At 41.4% G+C, this 23,530-nt stretch overlaps 1 protein-coding gene across 3 annotated transcripts in view; it reads right to left on the bottom strand.

Annotated features, from left to right (window-relative positions):
- Positions 1-13,631, bottom strand: part of HTR7 (5-hydroxytryptamine receptor 7) — a 74,466-nt gene extending 60,835 nt beyond the window's left edge. For 2 of the 3 annotated variants that reach the window (XM_036095313.2, XM_036095310.2), the window contains exon 1: positions 12,721-13,630. In XM_036095313.2, the coding sequence (XP_035951206.1) occupies positions 12,721-13,265 (545 nt within the window). In that variant the 5' untranslated portion in view covers positions 13,266-13,630. Of the gene's footprint in view, positions 1-12,720 lie in introns of all 3 variants that reach the window. The other variant, XM_036095311.2, reaches the window with a different exon arrangement.
- Positions 13,632-23,530: the final 9,899 nt, after the last annotated feature.

Genomic DNA, 23,530 nt, shown 5'->3' with positions numbered 1-23,530 from the left:
GTATATTCACATCACCTTTGTCCTCTCTGAAAGGCAGAAGAAAACATCTAGTGCTTGATGCAGTTCACAAATGATGTTCACAAAGTCAACACCCCTCTGGGTCTCAAAAGACCTGAAGTCAGACATCTCCCAGCCAAATGTGGTTCCACTACTTTCTTCCTGTGTGCCCTTGGGCAAGTTATTCAAGCTCTAACAGCCTCCCTTCGCTCATCACATGGGTGGCCAGGATGAGAGTGCCCACAGAGCGGTCATGGGGATGAAGTGAGATGAATTACACAAAGCCCTTGGCAGTGGGCCTGGCACAAAGTATGCACTCAACAAATGGCATTGCAAATGCCAGTTACTGTTCTCCCCTGCTTGGCCATCGCCTTCATGCCTGACACCTGGGACTCTCCTTCTGGGATGTGTGAGCTTGGTCAAAAATATGTTTCTTCACTGAAAGAAAAAGGCTCTGGGATTTTCATTCAGTTTCGCCTGCATTTTCCCCCTGCTCCATGGCACAACAATGAGGAGAATAAAGAGCCAACCCCTGGCTCTAAGCTGCTAAGTGTTCAGTATCCCTGGGGCTTTGTTAAAGTCAGCAGCCTACTACAACTTGATGGGACAATCCCTTGGGGCTGTCCCATTGCCTCCATGCTGCTTCTGTTCCATCAATCCCCTAATCCTAATTTGGTTTCCCAAGGAAACTTCTATGTTGTCACCAGGAAGAATGTTTCCCAGAAACCTGGAAAATAAGAAGTCAAGGCCAGACCTTTGGGAATCTGAGGTACCCACCTTCCTTCCTCAAATCAACCCACAGTGATTAACTAAACACCTACCATGTGCCAAGTACTATGCTGGGGATGGGGATACAATCTCCCACAAGACAGACTCCTGCCATGCAGAATAGATGGAATGATTCCAGGCAGAATGTACAGGTCCTGCTATGCAGAACGTATGGATGATTGAGCTCACAAATCATGCATTTATTACAGTTAATTTCACAAACCATTAATTACACATCGAGGAGAGTGTTATTAAGAAAAAATGCAGGGAGTTATAAGACTGTTTAAGATTGTCTGGAGATTCTAGGATTGCTTGCATGAGACAGTAACATCTAATCAGGGACCTGTCTGAAGAGTGATAAAAATTAGCCAGCCAAAGAGGTAGAAAAGGGGAGGGGGGGGCAATAGAAAGACTTGTGAAGGCCCTGAACATCAAAATGTCAAGGAACTAAAAAAAGAACAACGTTGTCAGAATATTGGGGGCTTGGGGGAGATGGGGAGATAGATGATAGATAGATAGATAGATAGATAGATAGATAGATAGATAGATAGATAGATAGACCAACCAACAGAGAATTGAATTGAATTGAATTGAATTGAATTGAATTGAATTGAATTGAATCGAATCTTGGGCAAAAGTTGGCAAACTCCTGCAGGGTCAAATCTGGCCTGCCTATTTTTGTATAGTACCCCTAGCTAAGAATGGTTTTTATATTTCAAAATAGTTGAACAAATAAAAAAGAATATTTAATGAGATATAAAAATGACATGAAATTCAAATTGCACTATCAATAAATAAAGTTTTATTGGAACACAGCCACTCCCATATATCTACGTAATGCCTATGGCTGCTTTCAAACTACAGTGGCAAAGTAGTTAAAACAGAGACCACATGACACACAAGCCTAAAATATTTACTAAAATATTTATATAGCCCTTTACAGAAAAAAAGTTTGCTAACCCCCAATCTAGTGAGGTAGGCAGAGGTCAGATTATATAATCTTTTAGGTCACAATGAACATTTAGGATCTCATCCCAAGAAAAGGGGAACTCATTAACCCATTAAAGAAGCAGGAGAACAGCATAATCCAGTAGTGTCCGAACCTATCTGCACATTGGACTAACCCGGGAGCTTCCAAAATATGGGTGCATGAGTCCTATCCCCAGAGGCTGTGCATTAGTTGGGCTTGTGTATGGCCTGGGTGTGGGCTCTGGAATTTTTTGAAGATTCCTGGGTGATTCTAATATGCAGATAAGTTCAGGAACTATGAATAAAATTGCATTTGCCTTTTTAAAAGAACATCCTAACTCGGATTCTCCATCGTGATATACATTAGAATCACCTCGGGGGGGGGGGGGGTATTTTCAAACATACTGATGCCCAAGCCCACCCAGACCAATTAAATCAGGATCTCTCTAGAGCTGGGCTCCAAGAATTGCTATTTTTTAAAAATTTCCCAGGTGATTTTATTCTTCAGCTAGGGTTACACATGCTGCATTAACATGGGGCAGTAGATACAGGGAGCCTCCTGGGAGGCTACTTTGAGTGGTCCAAATGAAAGATGATGGGGGCTCCAGGTGAGTTGCTGGACATGGCTGTGGGGAGAAGGAGAGGATTTGGTGATTGGCTAGTGAGAGCAGGGGGCTGAATGGGAAGTTTCAAAGATTGTACCCAAATGTCTAGCAAAGTAAATGGGTGCAGATTGATTGGGATGGGAATGTTAGAAGAGGAACAAGTTTGGGGGTAAGAGCATTAGCTTTGTTCTGACATTGAAAGGGAGGGTCCTATGATGGAGTTAGTCCAACTGAGGCAATAAGAGAAGCTGGAGTTAAATTATAAAGGGCCTTGAATGCTGTTCTAACAATGATCTACTCATACAGCAGGCTATCATTAACAGTGATAGAGAGGAACACATGGGCTTTTGATCCAAATGCTGTTCCTACCACATAGAATGTGCATGTTCCCTCAGCTTCCTCATCTACAGAACGGGATTAAAAATGTTCATACTTTCTCTTGTTCACCTTTGGCCAGCAGAGACACTCAATGACAGACACTCAGTAAACACCCTTGCTATGAAATGTAAATGAGATATTGTGTGTCAAGTCTCTAGGAATTTATGTAGCACCAAAGGCTCTCAAAAATGGTAGTTTTTATTCCTAAAGGATTTCCAAAAGAGAATGACACAGTGACACCCTCCACAATGTTTTATGATATATACATGTGGACATCCATGGGAAGGAGCAGTGAGTGAAGTAAGAAACTGGCACTTATGTTCAGCAGTTGTGACAGTGAACATATCTGTTCACCCATTACTAAGAAGTCAGGGTTCCAAGAACCCTGTGGAATCCACAGTCCTCCAGGATCCAGGTTATCCTTCCTGCACACCACTCCTCCCTCCCTAGTGTGGCCCTCTCTTGACCAAGATGACAGCCAGACCTCTAGGCACCATACTTAAATGCCAGTTGGCAAGACGGAGCCAAGGACAAAAAAAAAGAGGAAGAACACACATACCAAAATGTCTCGAAGGAAGTTTCCAAGAAGCTGAAACACAATACTTCTACATCTCTTGGGTCAAAATTTGGTAACACGGCCACACCTAGCTGCATGGGAGAGTAGAAAATGTCATCTTTGGGGCGCTTGGGTGGCTCAGTCAGTTAAGCATCTGCCTTCAGCTCAGGTCATGATCCCCAGGGTCCTGGGATTAAGCCCCAAATGGGGCGTCCTGCTCAATGGGGAACCTGCTTGTCCCACTCCTTCTACCCCTCCCCCTGCTCATGCTCTCTCGCTTGCTCATGCTCACTCTCTCAAATAAATAAAATAAAATAAATTTTAAAAAAAGAAGAAGAAAGAAAGAAAATGTAGTCTTTATTCTGGGCAGCCATATTCCCAGGTGAAAACAGGAATTCCTGTAAGTAAGGAGGAACAGGGTGACGGGGGTCAAGAAAGGCAACCAGCAGCATCTGCCACAAGGGGCAAGGTCTGGCAGACTTGGGCTTTTCCTGTGCTATTCCCTCACCTGGGATGCCTTCTGGTTCCCTCTCTGTACATTCGCTCACAGAATGATTCACTGCCTCCAGCCTCTTGGCATCTCTGTTCCCCTTGCCTGGAAACTCTCCTGCCTTTCCATCACCAGCCTAATTCAACATTTCTTCTGAGACCTCGATCAGGATTTAACTCCATCATGGCTGTATCTAAACTTCTATTTTCCTTAAATATATCCACGTTAATACATGATACTTGAAGAGGCTCTGAACACAGGTTTTACCCATGCAAACTGTGTCTTTGGACAAGTCACTTTCTCCCTCCAGTTCCTCCCACACTGAGTGCAGATAATAATGCCCACTTCACAATGTTGTTGGAAGAGTAAAGGAGATTTCTGCATGTGGAAAGTGGTCTGTGAACAATAAAGCACTGAACACCTATTAGCTGCTAGCATTTCTGCCAGCTAACTCATAAGAAGAAACAAAAGTAGTTTGTGGGAAGTGTCACTCACAAAAGAAAATCCGTTTATTCTCTTCCCTCTCACCTTCCCATAGCAAAGCTAGAAGAGGATTCTATCAACCCTTAAAGTGTACCTACAAGCTGAAAATTAATTTAGAGATGAGCAAGGATGACTTCTTCAAAGAGAAAGGCAATCCAGAGAAGCCAGAAGGCTCCCTGCACTGCTGATCACAGCGGAATGAAAGCCAAGAGTACAACTCAGATCATCGAAGCGAATGAGTCACAGTACCTGGCGAGGAGGCAAGGCTTCAGCCAGACACCAGTCAGAGCTAAGGAGCACGGCTCTTGCAAGTAAGTCAGATGAGTTCCTGTAACTGTTAACAACCCCAAGATGACCCTTGCCCTCACGCATGAAGCTAAAAAATGAACGGTGGCTGATAGCACTGGAACAGTAAGTGCACCTGCTAAGACTGACCATCCATCTGATGTGAAGCCTCACAAGATGTCATCAAATAAAGACTTCCGTCCTTTTGATTATAAAACAAAATGCGGAAGCAGGAAAGCACCTAGAATATACATGGATGCTTTAGCGGTAATTTAAAAAGCGAACACTCATGTAATTATCACTACAGTCAAGATATAAAACATGACAGCACTTCAGAAGCATGCCCAGAGGTAATCACTCTCCTTGGTCTCATGATCTATATCTCTTTCCTTTTCTTCCTGAAATTTCCACTTACCTGGGTCTCTGAACAAGGTTGTTTGTTTCAAATTTTTATACTAATGGAATCACATTGTATGTGTTCTTTGGGACTCTGCTTCTTCTGCTCAGCATTACGTTTGTGACCCCAAAGTATTTATGGGTGAAATGACATGACGTCTGAAATTTGATTTAAAATACTGTGAAGATGAAGGAGTCACAATGTTGAATAAATTGGCCATAAATTCATCACTGTTGAAGCTAGGCAATGGATACATTAGGTTCTTCATACTGTATTCTTGACCTTTAAATATGCCTCAAATTTTTTATGACAAAAAATTGTTCAAATTACTTTGCAAGATTCATTTTAACCACAGTTTGTTCATTTTCATTGCTGTATAGCAGTAGTTCTCTAAGGTCCCAAAACCAGGAGCATCAGAATCATCTGGGAATCTGAAATGCAAATTATTTGGCTCTACCCCAGACTTACTGAATCAGAAACCCTTGGGGTGGGACCCAGCAATCTGTGTTTTAATAAGCCCTCCAGATAGTCCTGATACATGCTGAAGTTGGATGACCACTATCGAATAGTATTCTATTATGCAAATGTACCACAATTTATTTGTTTATCCATTCTACTATTGTTGCATATATGTATTATTTCAAGTTTTAGGATTCCAAGTTTGTGGATATTATAAGCATTCTTATACAAGACTTTTGGTGACAAGAGTCTCTGATATATACCTAATGGTAAAACACCAAAATCATAGGCCGTATGTATCTTCAACGGTACGCAATAATGCCAAACTATTTTCAAAGTGATTCACCAATTCACAATCCTACTGGTAATGTATGAAAGTACCCTTTGCTCTACATCCTTGTCAATACTTGGCATTTTACAGATACTTTAATTGTTGCCATTCTGGAGCATTAAACACGTTCAGGCTTTCCAACTTGGGATCAAAAAATATATATTAGAGAATAGATATATTAGGGAATAGAACTCCAGACATGAAATCATAGTTTTGCAAATATGTTAGTTGGTGGGTTTGCATGGAATGGACCTGATTTCGGAAAGAATCTGGCATTATGGAGAAACTGCAAATGTCAGTGGGACTACACTTTGGAAAGCAAGAGGGAATGTGGTACAAAATGTTATTGCGAAGTAAGGCAGGGACAAATCAAGGACCTTAAAGATGTGCTAAGCACTTTCAATTTTATTCCAAGTGAAATGAAAAGCCAATGAAAGGTTTTCAGAAGAGCAATTTACATAATTATACTTCTGTATTTGTATATATTTAAAATATTTCAGGCGCACATCCACTTGTAGCTATGATGAGGTTGCATGATGCTTCAGACCAATGCTTCTGCTGAAACAACTAAAAAAGCTGGATAAAGCACAGAGACACAGACACACACACACACACAACCCTGCTTGTAGCCATCAGAGTTTCTGAGACAACCAGGAGTTGAAGGGACAAAATAATCCTAGAGAAGAGAGAACCACAGAGAGGTGAGCCAAAATTCTGCCGCCACTCTTTCCCCTGGGACATTTGCCAAAACTAGGTGAGGGGAAGGGGCTGAGGATCCAGGCAAAGAGCCTCAGGCAGAGCTACTTATGAAGAGGCAACAATGCCAGAAGAAATTTTGGTAGTCTCTTGGAGATAGACAAAAATTAAAGACCTGAGAGTCCAAGATCCCCATAAGAAGGAAGGAGCAGAAAACTAAGCCCAACACTTGGCTGGTATTCCCCCTCAAGACGTTGGTTGAGTTCTGAAGTTGTGCAGGGCAGGAGGCTGAGAAGCCAAGGAGAAAGCTCCCAAAAGGTTTTCAGTAGGAGTTTTAACCATCTCACAGTGCTGAGGAGAGAACAATTACAGTTCTGAACAAGCCAGCGGGAGAAGACACTGAGAACACCCCATGCTCTTAGCTGAAACCCCAAGAAGGCTACACCCCAGAAAGAGGCATCAGCCAGTAGCAGACAGAGCTCTAGCAAAACTAAAACATTAGGGGCGCCTGCGTGGCTCAGTGGTTAAGTGTCTGCCTTCAGCTCAGGTCATGATCCCAGGGTCCTGGGATCAAGCCCTGCATCGGGCTCCCTGCTCCGCGGGAGGCCTGCTTCTCCCTCTCCCACTCCCCCTGCTTGTGTTCCCTCTCTCACTGTCTCTCTCTCTGTCAAGTAAATAAATAAAATCTTAAAAAAAAAAAAAAGAAAAACCTAAAACATTACCTATAGTTAGCACAACCCCTAACTGGATTACAATAATAAGTCTACCAATATGCCTGCCTAGCAGCTATTTTCTCTTGAGGAAAACAACATCATCTACAACATCTATAATTTTTCATACAAAATACTGAGTATATAATCAAATGTACTAGGCTTGCCAGGACATAGACCCAAAACCCAGAAGGGAACCAAAAAAAAAAAAATCACAAACAAAGAAACCACAAGTGATTCAGATATTGGAATTAGTATAAAAAGAGACTAGGTATACTCAAGAATATAATAACAAGAAGGAGAAATTACATAAGGCAGAGAATTAGAATCAAGAAAAAGGATCAAATCAGAAAAAAAGGATCAAATGGAACTTCTAGGAGTGTGAAATTAATAACTCAATAGATAAGGCTGAACAACAGATTAGACAAGCAGAAGAGATGATTAATAAATTGGAAGGCAGGTCAAAAAGTTTTGTAAAACTGAAGCACAGAGTAAAATGGAAAATGGAAAATAAAGAAAGAGTGTAAGAGACATGTGTGATAGAGTAAAAGTTCTAAATTATGTAAATTTGAGACACAGAAGAGAGAAAGAATGGGACAGTAAAATTATTTAAAGAGATAACAGCAAACTGATTAGAGACTTTAATGCACAAATACAAAAATTACTAAGAATCCCAGCAGGGTTGACCGCAAACAAACAGCAAAAAATAATCAATAATGCCACACCTGGGGACATCACAGAAAAACTGATAAAAATTAAAGACAAGGAGAAAATCCTAAAAGCAAGCAGAAGAAAAAAAGACATTATCTTCAAAGGCATAATAATAATGTTGGTTAATGGCTGATTTTTCAACAGAAATGATGGTAACCTGAAGACAATGGAAGAATGTTTTAAAGTGCTGAAAACCCCTCAAATATAGAATTACATACTCAGAGAAAATGTCATTCAAAAGTGATGGCAAAATTAAGACAGTTTCAGATAAATAAAAACTGACAGTATTTTTACTAACAAACCCTCACTTTTAAAAATGCTAATGAAAGTTTAACTGGTATTATACGAAAACAATGAATTGTGGATCACTACATCAAAAACTAATGACGTATTGTATGGTGACTAACATAACATAATAAAATTAAATTAAAAAAAAAGAAAGTTTAACTGGGCAGAAGAAAATAATCCCAGATGAAAGCATCTTAATGTAGGAAAAAAATAAAGAACAATGCAAAGGTAAATGTGTGGGGAAATAAGAATGAATACTGTCTAAAATAACAAAAATAATATCTAATAGATCTTTTAAATATGTAGATTAAAATGCATGACAACAATAACACAAAGGATGTAAGGGGGTAAATAGAATTAAAATACAATAAGGAACCTTAACTATACAGTATTGTATTTACCCAAAACAAATGGAAACAAGTCCAGAGAATGACCTGTATACAAATAAATGTTTATAGCAGCACTATTAGTAAGATCCAGAAACTGGAAACAATTCAAATGTCCATCTACAGGTGAATTGATAAACAAATTAAATGGAATATTACTCACCAAAAAAAATGAAATAAAATAAAATAAAACAAAATAAAGTACCGAAAGACTATAAACTATGGATGAATCACACAGATATTATATTGAGCAAAAGAAGTCAGAATTAAGAGTACATACTATATTGTTCCATTTATATGAGGTTCTAACCAAGTGAAACTAATTCACAATGCTAAAAGTCAGGATAACAGTTATCCTTGGAGTATCAGAAACTGGAAAGGGGCAGAAGGGGACCTCTGGGAGGTTGGTAATGTTCAATTTCTTGATCTAGTGGCAGATTACATCAAAGTGTTCACTTTATGGAAATTCATCAAGCTCTATACTTAGGATTGTTCATTTTCTATATGTATTTCCAAAAGACATTAAAAATATATTTCAGACATACAGAAGGTTATATAAAGAATAACAAGACTGTATCAACTATCAAAATTAGAAACAAAACATTACCGGTATAGTTGGTAAGCGTGTTACTCCCTCATTACACCCCCATCCCCACCCAGAGATAACCACTCCCATGAGTGAGGTGTTCACGATTCCTCTGCACTCTTTTTTCCTTTACTCTTTATATAAACTCACCTAAACAATGTATAGCACTCTTTTGCATGTTTTAAACTGCATGTAAAATATAATTTGATTTCTATTTTTATTTTTTTCAAAGATTTATTTATTTATTTGAGAGAGAGAGAGCAAGTGGGGAGAGGGGAAGAGGGAAAGAATCTCAAGCAGACTCCCACTGAGTGCAGTGCCCCACCCGGGGTTCAAAGATCTCAGGACCCTGAGATCATGACCTGAGCCAAAATCAAGAGTCAGACACTTAACCAACTGAGCCACCCAGGCGCCCCTGATTTCTAGTTTTAAAAGATCATTCTGAAAGGGGCACAAGGCAACTTTCTAAAATTATAAAAATATGCTATATCCCAAGTGGAGTGTTGGTATAGACATTTGTCAGAACACATCAAGCTATGCATTTAATATCTGTGCATTTCACTATAGGTAAATGTTATCTCACTTAAGACAAATTTTTTTAGAAGAGATCATTCTAGCTACTTCATGGGCAATGGATGAGGGATGGATAGAAATGAAACCAGGAAGGCCCGTTAAAATACTTCAGTAGACCTGAGAGTGCCAAACTCATCTACCTGAGGAGGAAGGAAATAAAGACAGCTTGTGGGCACAGTTCTTTGAGCAGCTTAACTGTGAACTGGAGAAGTAACTGAAGAGAGAAGTAAGGCCAAAGGAAAATAGAAGATCAAGCTTGACCCAGTTGAGAGGAAACACTGAAGACAAAGAAGAGAAGAGGGATCAAGGAAGGAACAAGATCCTTGAGATGAGAGGGGATGGGATGGGGAGCGCAGGTGGTTTGGTCTTTGCCGGGGCACAATGTCTTCTCGCCTTTTAACTGGACAGAAATAAAAAGGGAACAGATGTAAGAAAGACTGTTTGGTAGTGGAGAGATCATGAAGCTCCCATCCAATGACTGCTACTTCTTCAATGATCATGAATCATCATCTGAGAAGGATGGGGAAGGGAATGTTGAAGACTCTGCAGAAGAACAGCATGGAATTGCATTTGAAAAGGCTAGAAAAGCATCCCTGTAAGGTGGGGTGTGGTTAAGAAAAATCAAAGGTTCCATTTTGGACACGTTAAATGCTCAAAAGATATCCAAACTCTCACAATACAGTAAGAGCTCAAAGGCAGGAATACTATTATTCATCTTTGATTATGCTGCACAAAGTACACTGTAACCTAACCTTGTATTCAAGAGGGAATGAATAAATGAAGATGAAAATTTTTCATATTTTCTTAGCACATTTGTATATCATTGGTCATATTCTACAATAAAACTGAAGAAAACAGTCTCCAGAAGTAATTCACCTTAGATATCAAATGCATTTTCCTTTTTCTCATTTTTATTTTTGTGTGTTCTTGGAAGAAAAGCAATCTATGTCTTCCAGTGTTACCAATTCTTCATTTTATCTAAAAAAAAAAAAAAACCTATGTTCATCCTCCAAAATAATTTTTTAAGCAGAATTCACCAATGGAGCAATTCTCATAGGAAATAAAGAGATAGACTCTATATCCCTATATTACCACAATTTGTGACAATCGTAAGGACATACTGGATGAAGAAACTGGAAGCTCTTGCCAAGAAGGATTAACCTCTGTCATCGAGATATTCCTGCTGCTTGCTGGTAAGTCACATGTGCACACTGAGTGAAGAAAGCCTTTAGCTCATGTATAGGAATCTCAGGGTGGTCCCAAGCCAAACCTGAATGTGCCCAGCAGGACAGAAGCAGGACAGAAGCACTGGCTGGGCTAGGAGATGAGTTAGGATACTGTGCTGTTTACGTATCATTTATCAATTATGAAAGGAAAAAAATTATAAATGCATTTCTTGCAGCATAAATTTATATGTGTTGTACTACACTAAGTTCCATTTAAAAGGACTCCATTCATGCAAGAAGCACCGATTTGGTTGGCTTAGCAGTCCAATTTTTATGCTTACAATTCATTTATATACTTACTATGTATATTGAATGCACTCTCCTATTTCCTGTTGCCACAGCCAGACTGTGAGTGCATATGTTTTTGTCATTCTTAACTACAGTAATTCAGAACTTCAGCTGTCAAGTTCGGAGCTAATATTCTCATATATGCCATCCGTGCACTACTCTTAAAAATAATTCCTTGTTTGCTCTCAGAAGCTCCTACCTAACATGATATATAAAATGGCAGGGTCAATTCTTTAAAAATAACCTAGATCTTTAAACGCAGCTACAATATATTTTTTCCTTGAAAATATCCCCCCTTCCTATCATTCTCTTTATTCAGTAATTATAAACCCTGGTCAAGCACTAAAACAGGACAACATGTTAAATACCAACAAACCACAAATAGCAGTGTTTACAGGGAGGAAAAGGAAGAAAATCTCAGTTTCCTGCTAAACCATCCTTTGAGGCACTGTCATTTTAAGTGTGGAGGCATCAATCATTTCTTCTATGCTGAAGGGTTTACACATTTAAAGGTTCTGTAGGTCCACAAAGAAAATGAGCAATCGTTTCTCTGTATCATTAAACACAACAGGATACCAGTCCTGTGCAGGTTTTAAAACACCAGGAGAATTATGTGGATGAACACTAAGGTTTACTATTTCAGTTTCAAGAGAAACAGAGTTATTAGGTGGCCAAAGAACACTGGAACCATCCTTCGAGTTGTCAGTTGCACAGTGTTTCAGGGACCAAAGACTAGCTCCATTGCAGCATCCTGTAATCCTAGAGTCTGAAGAAACCTCAGGGATCTCCTAGCCCAATCTGACACCCAAGAATTTTACCAGAATTTTCCCCCCAGTATCTCTGACAGATGGTCAGCCTCTGTTGTAATTACTCCACTGGGGAGTTCTCAAGAGAAGATTCTCAAGGGATATGATGAAAGGCTAGAACCAACCATTCAGACAGGGAGTAAGGCTCCAGTCAGCAAGCCTGCAGGACCCAGACAGCGTTTCCAAACACTAAAATCAGACGTCCAGGAGAATGAGATTCAGAATCAGCAATCATAGGGGTGCAACGTTTAGACATGTAGAACCCCCAATTCTGGAACCCTCCTCAGTCCCCTGCATGGGGGTTAGCTCCCACAATCTGGAAGCAAGAAGGCTTTTCAACGACTGATTTCTTAAAGTAAGAAATGACACTTTCAGACTCACAGCAAGGGTTTGTCGAGCTCAGAAAGGATCAAATCCCTTCCTTCTAAAAACCAAGCCAAGGGACCCCGTGCTGGAACTGCTAATGCTTAAAACACTTTAACTTTGGTCTTAAAACCCTCACTACAGTAAACTAGAACATTTCGGGCTCTTTTTTTAAAGGTGTATATAGGCTATACTGTAACTGTAGTTGCTCGGTTGGTGTAGGGTTGATGTGTGGGGGTTGATGTTTTAGGCGCAGCCCTTCATCCCGCCGAGGAGTCTGGCTTATCCTCCCCGGAAAGGCGAGCGCTCGCGGTGGAGCTGCCAGCACATCCGTAGCCGGACCCCGGGACGGGGCGGCCCGGCCCTTACCTGTCGATGCTGATCACGCATAGGGTCATGATCGAGGCCGTGCAGCACATGACGTCCATGGCGATGAAGACGTTGCAGAAGAAGTGGCCAAAGATCCACTTGCCCCCGATGAGGTCGGTGACGCTGACGAAGGGCATGACCGCCACGGCCACCGAGAGGTCGGCCAGCGCCAGGGACACGATCAGGTAGTTGGAGGGCTGGCGGAGCTTCTTGACGAAGCACACCGAGATCACCACCAGGCAGTTGCCGGCGATCGTCAGCAGCGTGATAAGCGTCAGGATGGAGCCGATCACAACTTTCTCGGCTCTGCCGTAGTTGATCTGCTCCCCGCAGCCGGAGGCATTGTCCGGCGGCGCGTCCCAGGTGGGCACCGGGCTGGCCGTCACCTCTGGGACCCCGCGCAGCAGGTGCGGCGCCCAGGAGCCCGAGACCGGGCCGGCGCCGTCGGGGCTCAGGTCCGGCAGCCCGCGCCCCACCTCCGGCAGGAGCAAAGAGCGGAGGTGCCCATAGAGGTCCGGGCGGCCGCTGCTGTTAACGTCCATCATCGTGCCGCTGTGCGCTGCTGCCCATGGAGCCGGCGCCCCCGCCACGCGCTCCGGCCGCCGGCCCGGGGGGCTTCACCTCGCCGGTTCCGCTCCGCCCGGCCCAGCCATGGAGCGCGCGCCGGCCGCTGGGGGGCGCCTCGGCTCGGCCTCGCGGCCCCGCACGTCCCGGGGCCCCAGCCGCTGCGGACCACGCGGGAGCGCGGCCGCGCCGAGACTCCCTGCGGGAGGCGCCTCCGGCACCGACGGACGTCCGGGACGCGCAGCTCGCGGGCCCGCGGGCACGGCTCGGCTGGCCGCCCCGCAGCCCGCAGCGCGCACCAACCGCGCGCTTCGGCCGAGCGCGCCCGGGAGGCAGCGGCAGAAGTTGCGGAGTGCGCCCCGCCCCTCGCGCCCGCCGCCGCCGCCGCTCCCCTGCGGCAGCCACGCCGCGTCCCCGCCGCCGCCGCCGCCACTGCCGCCGCTGCCGCCACTGCCACTGCCCGTGCCCCTCGGGCTCCCGGGACGGGCTTCCCCGGCTGCGCCGGGCCGCCGCCTCTCCCGCGCCTCCCTGCCGGGCGGGGGGCGGTGCTCCCCGCGCCTCCCCGGATCCCGAACCCGTTCGCTCGCAGATCCCTCTGTGCGGCTGGAGGCGCGGACCCCCTCCGACAGACTCGAGCGTCCTCACAGAATGAACGACACTTGGATGGGGGAGGACTCGGGGGGCCGGCGGACGCTCGGACTCTGCAAAATGAACAACCTGGAGAGGATTTTTTTTTTTTCTTAATTAAAAAACCTTTTTGAGCACTACACCAAGCAACAAATAGATACTTCCGTTTCCTATTTTGCCCACTTATGAGAGAAAGCGAAGATAGAAAAGGAGAAGCATCCGAATGGGGTGGGGGTGGGAGCTCAGAAGAAAGCAGGGAGAGGGTGGGATGCCTTCAGGATTTGGCACCCAGGAGGAGCTGGGGGCTCTGGGGAAGGGACCAACACGGGGCTTAAACCCATTGTGACTAACCCTCTAGCGTCTAGAAACAGGCCTCTCGGGCTCTGAAAATAGACCAGGGCTGTTTTTATATTCTGACTTCAAAGCTTAATACACTGAAATGAGGGTTAATTTTCCCATGGTATTCTGGAAATCTTGCCCGTAAGCGAAGAAATGACCGGTTATAATGTTCTGCAGAAGAATCCTGGAGGTGTATGTTGACTTAGTGCCTATTGCCTAAGATCCCCTTCGTATTCAAACCCTGTCAGAGTGGCTGATTTTTATTATTTGTGAGACTTACTTCACTCCATTTTGTATAAAGGTTTTATTGGAAACCAGCAGTGATTTCTTTAAAGACTCTAAAAATAATCAAATCTGTTTTCTTTTCTAGTTAGGCCCTAGCAGATTATAAATAGGAAGAAAGGGAACAGAAATCTCAAAATGTATTGATCTGAGAGCTGAATAATACTCTCATTCTTCAAGGTGGGTATTAGCCCTATTTTTCCAGATAAGGAAACACAGTTGCTACTGCATTCAGCTGGTAATAGGTTTCCAACCGAAGTTTATCTGATTAGTATGCCCATATTCTTCCCTCTACACATTCAAAACCAGAATTTTTTAAGTAAAAAAAAAAAAAAAATCCCTACATGGTGGGCTAATGGTCACTATGAACATGTCAGGGTCTCTCCTCTGAAATAAGCAGATCAATACATTGAGTCAGAGGAAGGGTGGAAGATAGTTACATAGGCCGCAAAGCAATACCATTTAGTGGTTAAGAAAATGGATGAGGAAATGTCTTCAATCTTACTTAATGTTAGTGTTAAACATAATTTCAGACAAAAGAAAACTAGTTTGCAGCTGGAAGGCATCTAAGAAACCATTTGTTTACCCTTCAAGACAGAGAGGGAAATAGAGATTGAGAGAAGTTTAATGACTTAGCCAAGATCATATATGACTACACTGAAATGGTTCAATTTTCTGGTTTTGAGTTTAGAATTGTCTCGAGGACTCTTAAAAATTCTTTAAGGGGGTAATTTCACAAGCTGCTTTTGACTTTTCTTATTTTAACTCTTCAATCATTTTAACTTATTTTGACTTTCCTCTTCTTTTCCCCCCCTGAGTAATCAGGCCAACTTACATTCTGTCTTGGCTCTCGTAAATAATATCCCACATTAATGAATTATACAAAGAATTTAAAAGCAATAGTTTTATTATCTGAATCTACAGTTAATATAATTTGCCACCTACACTCCTACCAGCTCTTACCTGGGCTACTTATTTCATAGCAGCTTCTGATGTTTTTTGCATTCATTTTTTCATTGTAGGACACCAAATAATCAGTAAAATACTACTTTCAAATTGACTTCCTCTTCCATTTTCCATATAGCATCAGGTCCAAACTCCCCTTTTTATAGAGCAGTCACCTCTATCACATTATCCTTGGTGATGGCTGGGTGTATTTCCTTAGAGTTGCTAGGTTTTTAATTTATAAGCTGTCACAATGCATAAACATGGTTATTGAAAATCTCAGCTTCTGCAGCATTACCTTGCTTATGTTGAGTGTAGATTTCATCTATCATTATTCCAGAATCCTGACAGAACTATCTGGAATTCTTTGTTTCCCTCTAACCTTGACTAACAAATAATCCTCTCTTCATAAAAACGCTAAAAATCTCATGTATACGTTTCCATAATTTTCTTGTAATGAAAAGCTAAAAGTAGAGCCTCATGAAATGTCCATAAAATACCTAAACACTCACCTAAATGTGTTATTTGTTTTGTCCTTGGTTTCCTAGTGTTGAAAATCCATACCAAGGTGTTGCTTCCTTCACCCTCCCCCTGCCCACCCACTCTTTAGCAGTTACACTGGAGAGAATAAGAGAAGTGTTGGCATTTAAATCAAATTGTGTTGTTCGTTTTCATCCCTTTTATTTCTTTTACTTAAAAAATAACTCTGCTGCTTTAAGAAGTATGAAACCTGTCTAGACTCTCACTTCCTATAACAGCAGTCTCATAAAATTGTCAATGAGGGCACTTGAGACTATAGCTTTCTGATGTTTCCAACTGGTAATCTCCCTCTCTCAAAACTGCTCTGGGGTAGTAGAGAAGAGCAGCCGAGTCCTACAACATGAATTACCGTCTTTTTATAAGCTCTTCCTCCCTCTAGGTACTCATCTAGCTCATCCACAAGCATATGCTTAATCGTATTTATGCAGATGCACACATACCCATCCATAGGACATAAGCTTAGAAGAGTCTTTTCCCCTAAAACCAGCATATTCTGACAATCTAGATTTGCTTTAAGAAACACAAGTAAAATAAAGCTTTCTATGCCATAGGATCCACTGGCAACTCACTAGTCAGTTAAGCATACTAATGTCATGCTGACTGGGGTTCCAGTAATTTCCAATGCCCAATGGAGCTGACTTCCTACAGAGTTACTCTTTTACTTCTCCAAAGTTTTTCAGCTTCTCACTTTTACACCCCATTGCCTCACTCAACTAAACTATTCGCCGGGGTGTCCCTTGATCCCAGAACTGGATGAGGAAAGACTAGGAAAACCAGAATGCTTGGGCAAATGTTGTGCTAAGATGTTGACATATAAATATCCAAATACTACCCTATGGCCACCAGTTGGGCTGTGGAGCATAGCAGAGAGACAGAAGTCAGAACACCCATCCTCATGACAATGACTAAAATCTGTCAACAGACACTGGGGAGGCTCAGCTGGGATAAGAGCAGCTAGCTAGGCTGGAACCAGGAACGCCCCTTTCTCTGTGACGAACCCTTTTACCATAGCTAGTTTTATCCTTTCTAGATTCCTGAAGCATTTTTTTCATATCTTTATTCTAGCATCTACCAGTGCAATATGCTTTACATTTACCCGACTCTCTTCCCACTAGACTGTGAACTTCCCAAAGACAAGGATATTTTCTTATTTCTGCCATGTGCTAGGTGTTCAATAAACATTTGTCAAATAAACTGAGTGCAGAACAATGCCTACAACCAAGTGTCATTCATGATGTAAAAGAATTCCTCAGCTTAAAAGTAAATTGCGAGTTTTGTTTTATTTTAGATATATGCATCCTTTAATTATGCTACCTTTGTTTGCATTGTCTGTTAAGGCTGACGACAAAAATGTACTTCTTTTCTTTTGTTCCTTCCATTTAGAAAATTTTCATTCTCTTTACAAAATAAATATAACCTTTAAAAAATGTCATAAGGAAAGATAAATAGAAAATCAAAGAACAGATCCAAGAACGCTTATTTTTAAATTACTCAATTTTTTCATGCTAGGACTCTTTTGAAATATAAGTGGTACATGCACACCCCCTAGTGGGAAATCTATTCCTCAATACAAATTCCACAAAGAGAAAAACTCCCACGGAGAGCTTTTGTCAGGGAACAAATTCAACAATGTTGGCTTTCATGCTCTGAACCTGAAGGACTAATTAAAAGTAAAATGAAGTTCTTCGTAGCATCCACTTTTTGATTGAGTCAACATTTACTGAGTGTCTAATACTGCAAGTTGTAGTACAATATGCAAAGCCTCATAGTATAGGTATGAACTAAAGATGAGCCCACAGAAAGAGGCATTGGACCGGACTGGGGAAACCAAAGAATTCACAGAGCTAACATCTCAGTTCAACTAGATATTGCATCGGTAGACTGGAGGAAAGGGGACAGGGTTCCATAAATATGCGAGACACTTTTTAAATAAATATGTTTAGATTCTAATATGTTTAAATTTAGATTTATTTTTCTAAAGATTTTATTTATTTATTTGAGAGAGAGAGAGAGAGCAGGAGCAGGGGGAGGGGCAGAGGGAGAAGCAGACTCCCCACGGAGCAGAGAACCCAATGTGGGACTCGATCCCAGGACCCTGGGATCATGACCTGAGCTGAAGGCAGATGCTTAACTGACTGAGCCACCCAGGCGCCCTAAATTTAGATTTAAAATAACTAACTGAATATTGTCAGTACTTCTAACTTACATGCAATATTTGTAAGTAAAGCCTAAATATATATATTTACTTATTTAACATGTATTAGATTGTATATAAAAGATGATGGTATACGTATATGTATGTCTATAAGGATAATATGTATATATGTGAGTCACCATAAATGTGAGTGCTACAAATGCAGAGTGATGCAGGGGGCCTGCATTGTCAACCCAAATAACAGCAGCAGTATTACTGCAATGACACGACTTTTTGAAATGAGGAACAACTCCTCTAGTTTTCTTGCAGTTCTAACCAACTCATAATTCCAAGCAAAGTAAAGTATAGTCTGTTTACTCAATAGTTATATTCCTGGAAACTTCTGTGTAAATAAAAAAATTGTGAAAAAAAATTGCTGTGCATTTATATATAAAACCTATTTAGGTTCTAGATGCAAAAATACGATAAACAAGCTTTGCCCATGCCAGACAAGGAGCAAGTGTTCATCCGACAAGACTTTCTCATACATTGCAGGAGAGTTAGCATCCCTGGGCCCTTCCTGCTAAAGCTAGTAGCAGCCATCCCACTTCTCAATTATTGTGACAACACTAAGTCTACAAAAATACCCACATAAATTTTCAAGCCCCCCCCCCCCCGCAAAAAAAATACATGGTTGGCTGGGAGGTAGAAGAGAGGGCATCAACACTGTTGCAGAACACTGATTTAAAGAATGGTTCATCAAACATTTTCTGTAAAGTATAATATATATATTTTACGATTTCCAAGCCAAGATGCAAGGTTGAGGCTATTATATAGGTCCTTAAATAGCAAAACCTCCTTGTGTAATTTTCATTCATAGTAATGATATGAATTGAAAAAGACAAGTTAAGCAGTATTATCATAAAGCTTAAATGCTTAAATCAGAATACCTTTTTTGGATCATAGTCTTGATGTTACAGTATGAGGTTAGACCATAATTTTCATAGCTGGAAACCAGTTTCTGTGCAGAAAATGACCTAGATTATTCCTAGCCAGATGAATTTCCCAAAGACACAATTTTGCTATGTATGAACAAATCAGTTTATGTGATTTTTTAAAAAAGGGAGCTGGGGGAGAAAAGAATATCTAAAGGAGATATATCATCAACCAAAAGGAGACTAAATCTGACCCAGTCTTCCTTGATGAGCCAAGCTGAAGATATTTTCCTTGATAACATTAACAAGGAAATCCCTTTCTGCAATTCAAAATTTTTTCAGTATCCACTACATCCATTTACAGATATTTGGAGCATGAACTGTGTGGTTAACTACCATGGCTATTATTTTTGTATAGTATTTAAGTTTAGAGCTCAAAATGGTTTCTAGTCAATGGTACAATAAATTGGCTAAAATTCTGTGTCTTTACAAAATCTTGTCACATTGTGCTTATGTTTCCTAAGTCTGATGTTAAAAATGACCCCTGCAGGAATCCCATCTGTAGTCATGGTTACCAATTCTGACAAATCTGCTTTAAAATTCTGAAAATTCTTCTCCATACACACAAAAAAAGCCACTTCCTAATCATGTGCCTTTTTGGGGGCACCATTTCCAGATGATATTTAGTCATATCGAAATTTTCAACAACACAAATAGCTTTTATATATCTACTTGATTATCAACTGCAATAGAAAATGCCCAAAATAACTTGATTTTTAAATGTCATTTATCCTGCAAGTTCCAAGCTGTATTTCCAACATACTGAGCCATAGAATTTATAGTTACTATGTTCAGAAGTGCTAATTTCTGTTTAGGACCTGTTCTTTCTTTTGCTTTCAATAAACATTCTTTGTAAACTTGCCTCCGGTTAAGAAGTTGTAGTTGCCTGAGCAATTTTTGTTTTCACTTAATATGCCACGATTTCAAGGCAGCATCACTGCAATGGGTAATTTTATCTATCAACTTGACTGGGCCACAGGGTACCCAGATATTGGTCAAACATTATTCTGGGTGTTTATGAGGGTTTTTTTCCTGAATGAGATTAGCGTTTGAATCAGTTGGCTGAGTAAAGCAGAATTAACCTCCCTAATATGGGGGGGGGGGGGGCTTCATCCATCAGTTGGAGGCCTGAATAGAACAAGAGGTCCAATCCTTCTTCAAGTAAGGGAGGATTCCTCTGCCTGACTGCCTTCAAGCTGGGACAATGTTTTTTGGTTTTGTTTTGTGTTTTTTCTGTCATTGGACTGAAGCTGAAATATCAGCTCTTTCTGGGTCTTGAGCCTGCCGGCCTCAGACTGGAGTTACATCAGCAGCGCTCCTGGGCCTCCAGCTGTCCACCTGCAGATTTGGGGACTTGTCAGCCTCCATAATCCCCTGAGCCAATCACTAATATGATACACACACACTTTTTTGGTTCTGTTTCTCTGCAGAACCCTGACGAACAGAACCACTTATTTTACTTGTATTAAAAAACCAACTCTGATTGAAATTTCAGTCCTCCTCTTTCCATTCATTAAGTTTATCATCACACATCTTTCTAAATACCAGTTCTTCCTTCAATTTCTTTCCTAATGTCTTCTTAAGTTGTATTCTTTTGTCACAGGCATACTTTGCATCTAAAAGAGGTAAGAATATTCTTTATTTTCACAAGGCTAATTTTTATAATATACAAGCCTTCTCCATCTGTTTTTCATTTTCAAATTTTTGATAGAAATATAGATATTAAAAAAATTTCACTTTCATTTTAATTGCATGTTAAAAACAACAACAACAACAACAACAACAACAACTAACATTGCAAACAGGGATAGACTACCCTGGCTCAGAAGATGGATAAATTTGGAAGATATCAGGTCAGTAATGGGAGTTTGTAGGGGAAGACAAGAAGATGAGAGAGGAATAATTGAGAGAGGCTTCCTGGATTGGTGAGGTCTTATGGAGTCCCATTAGAATTCTAGGTTTAGCAATTAACTACTCTAGTATGTTTTATCAGGAGCTCTGGGAGAAGCTGGGCAGATTGTTCACTACACAGACTTACCAGCCATGTGGTGAATGGGAGCAAATACAAACACAAGAGGAAGGGTACCATTTTTCAATCTGCACAGGAGCTCCTGTAAGTGCTCCATCATTGGGAATAAGAGAGGGGGTTCTTTTGGGGTTGCTGGTGTATCATGCCAGCACACCATATGCACAGTTCAGTGAATTTCTGGCCATGTGTTTAGATAATTGAACACATCCAACAGCTACAGTTGTGATGATGTGGGTATGAAGGTGAACAAGAGCTCATGGGTTCATTGATTAAATCTGCAAATTTTGACTGAGCACTGTCTACTTTGTGCAGTTCTGGATAAACCCCAAACCTCTGCATCTTGTTACTTTTAAATTCCATGCATCAAAATCTAAATCAAGCATTCCCTCTTCCAGGAAAACATCCTTTATCTCCTCCAAATCTCCCAAACTCCCCCTCGATCTGGGAAAGAAGACCCTGCCAGATGCCCCTGACACACCTGTGCAAATCATGTTATAATACTGCTTTCTTGCCTTGCCCCCCACCTCAATCATAAGCTGCCAGAGGACAGGGCCCCAGTGAAGTGCTCATTTACGAAAGGGGAACCAAGTGAAAAGAGGATAAGGACAAAGATTAGCTGAACACACACTGACTTTTGGGGACCAGCTCAAGAAAGACAGCCCTTTGGAGAGAACTAGAAGGGCTCAAAGGTTGCTTTGGATACCAAAAGCTACCCTTTCTTTCTAAACTCCCCAAGGAAGAGGAAATGACTCAAGAGCCAGCTATCTTCTCTGACCTCAGATATAATAGGAATAACAGTATCTCCCTTACTGGCTGGTTGTGATGATTAATCAGATAATGGCTACAAAGTGGATACAAAATGGATAAATCAGATAATGGACACAAAGTACATAGAGTAATTATACAGTACTATTATTTTCCAGGCAGAAATTTTCAGGGTCTCCTTCAAACTCTGGATCCTTGCTGCCTCAGCTTCCCCTGCAGGCTAACTTCTGACCCTTCTTCCTTGTTCTTCTCCCCTATCACCATCCCATCCTATCTCTCCCTCCTCCCTTCCCAACCTCCAACTCTCCCCACTGCTTGCCTTGCCCAGCAGACAGTACAGGAAGGGAAAATTGAGCCAAACTGCCCGGATCTACATGTAGCTCTATCCCTATTACCTGAGCCATAGATTTCTCAGATGTAAAGTGCAGATGTTGCTAAACAAAAACAAAAGCAAAAAACTAGTACTTAACTCACAGTTGCTTTGAAAATTAAATAAGATATCTAAGTAAATACTTACCAAATTGGCTGGCCAAATTAGCTGGCCCTCAGTAAAGAGTTCAGTTACTCTTATCTATTCATTTTCTTTTTCCCCCTTTCTTTTCCTCTTCACCTAGGCCTCAGGTGAAAATGAGAAAAGAAGTTTAATTGGTACAGTTCACAACAAGAGCACCATGACTTTCAAAGAAAGAAGCCCTCTTTAGTCTAATGGTGACATCAAAGAATCAGTTATCTTATTCACCTTCACCACACATTGGTCACATTTCTGACCAATCTAGATTTAATGGTCATAGGTGAAGATGCCTGTATGATCCTGCAAAATTAACACTAGATTTTCTGATGAAAAGCAGAGTTTGCTTTGCATGACCTTGTTCTGTTTACAGAAGTAAAAAATTCTTTTGTTCTTACTTAGGAAATACCAAGTATTGGAAAAAAGCAAAATATTTCTTCTTTATCAAATTTAACCAAAAGGAGAATTGCATGCTACCACATGGAACAGAGCCCTCTTAAAATTCCCTTCTGAAATCAGGAAAGAAAGCATGTAAAGAAGGACTAATCAAGGTGTGGTCCATAGACCAGAGACTATCTATGTACTGTTTAAGTACAGAAATTGGAAACTGTTCAGAAACGTTTATAGCACTTTGGTATTGTCTGGATATCTAAGCCTCCAATCAGTGGACTCTTCTTATTCAGCTGAGTACAGGGCAATTCAGTCGTTGTCAAATCAGTTTTATGAGGCCAGAGCTGCTTACCGGTAATGCACAAGGGACCACGTACGGGTCCGCGAAGAATTGGAGACGGGGTAGGATACGGTAGGATGGGGTGGAGGCGAGACTGGCCCTTTGTCACAGTCGGAGAAGCACCGATGTAAACTGTAGTTCCACAATTTTACGTTGTCGGATAATTTGTCAATCTTCGAGAGTTCCTTTAAATGAGGTCCAAAAATGTGGAAACATCAAATGTGTGGGATATATGCCACTTTGTACCCTTCTCAGATGGAAAAGTGACACATCTCAGTTTTGCATCTCCCTTGTCGAACCTCTTTGGCTAAACCGGCACAGGGGCTCACCGCTCGTCCTAGAGAGAGCCCTG

This window comes from Halichoerus grypus, chromosome 7 (assembly GCF_964656455.1).
Source record: "Halichoerus grypus chromosome 7, mHalGry1.hap1.1, whole genome shotgun sequence".
NCBI lineage: Eukaryota > Metazoa > Chordata > Mammalia > Carnivora > Phocidae > Halichoerus > Halichoerus grypus.
The sequence above is the reverse complement of the archived record's forward strand: the minus strand, read 5'-3'. Positions and strand labels throughout refer to the sequence as shown.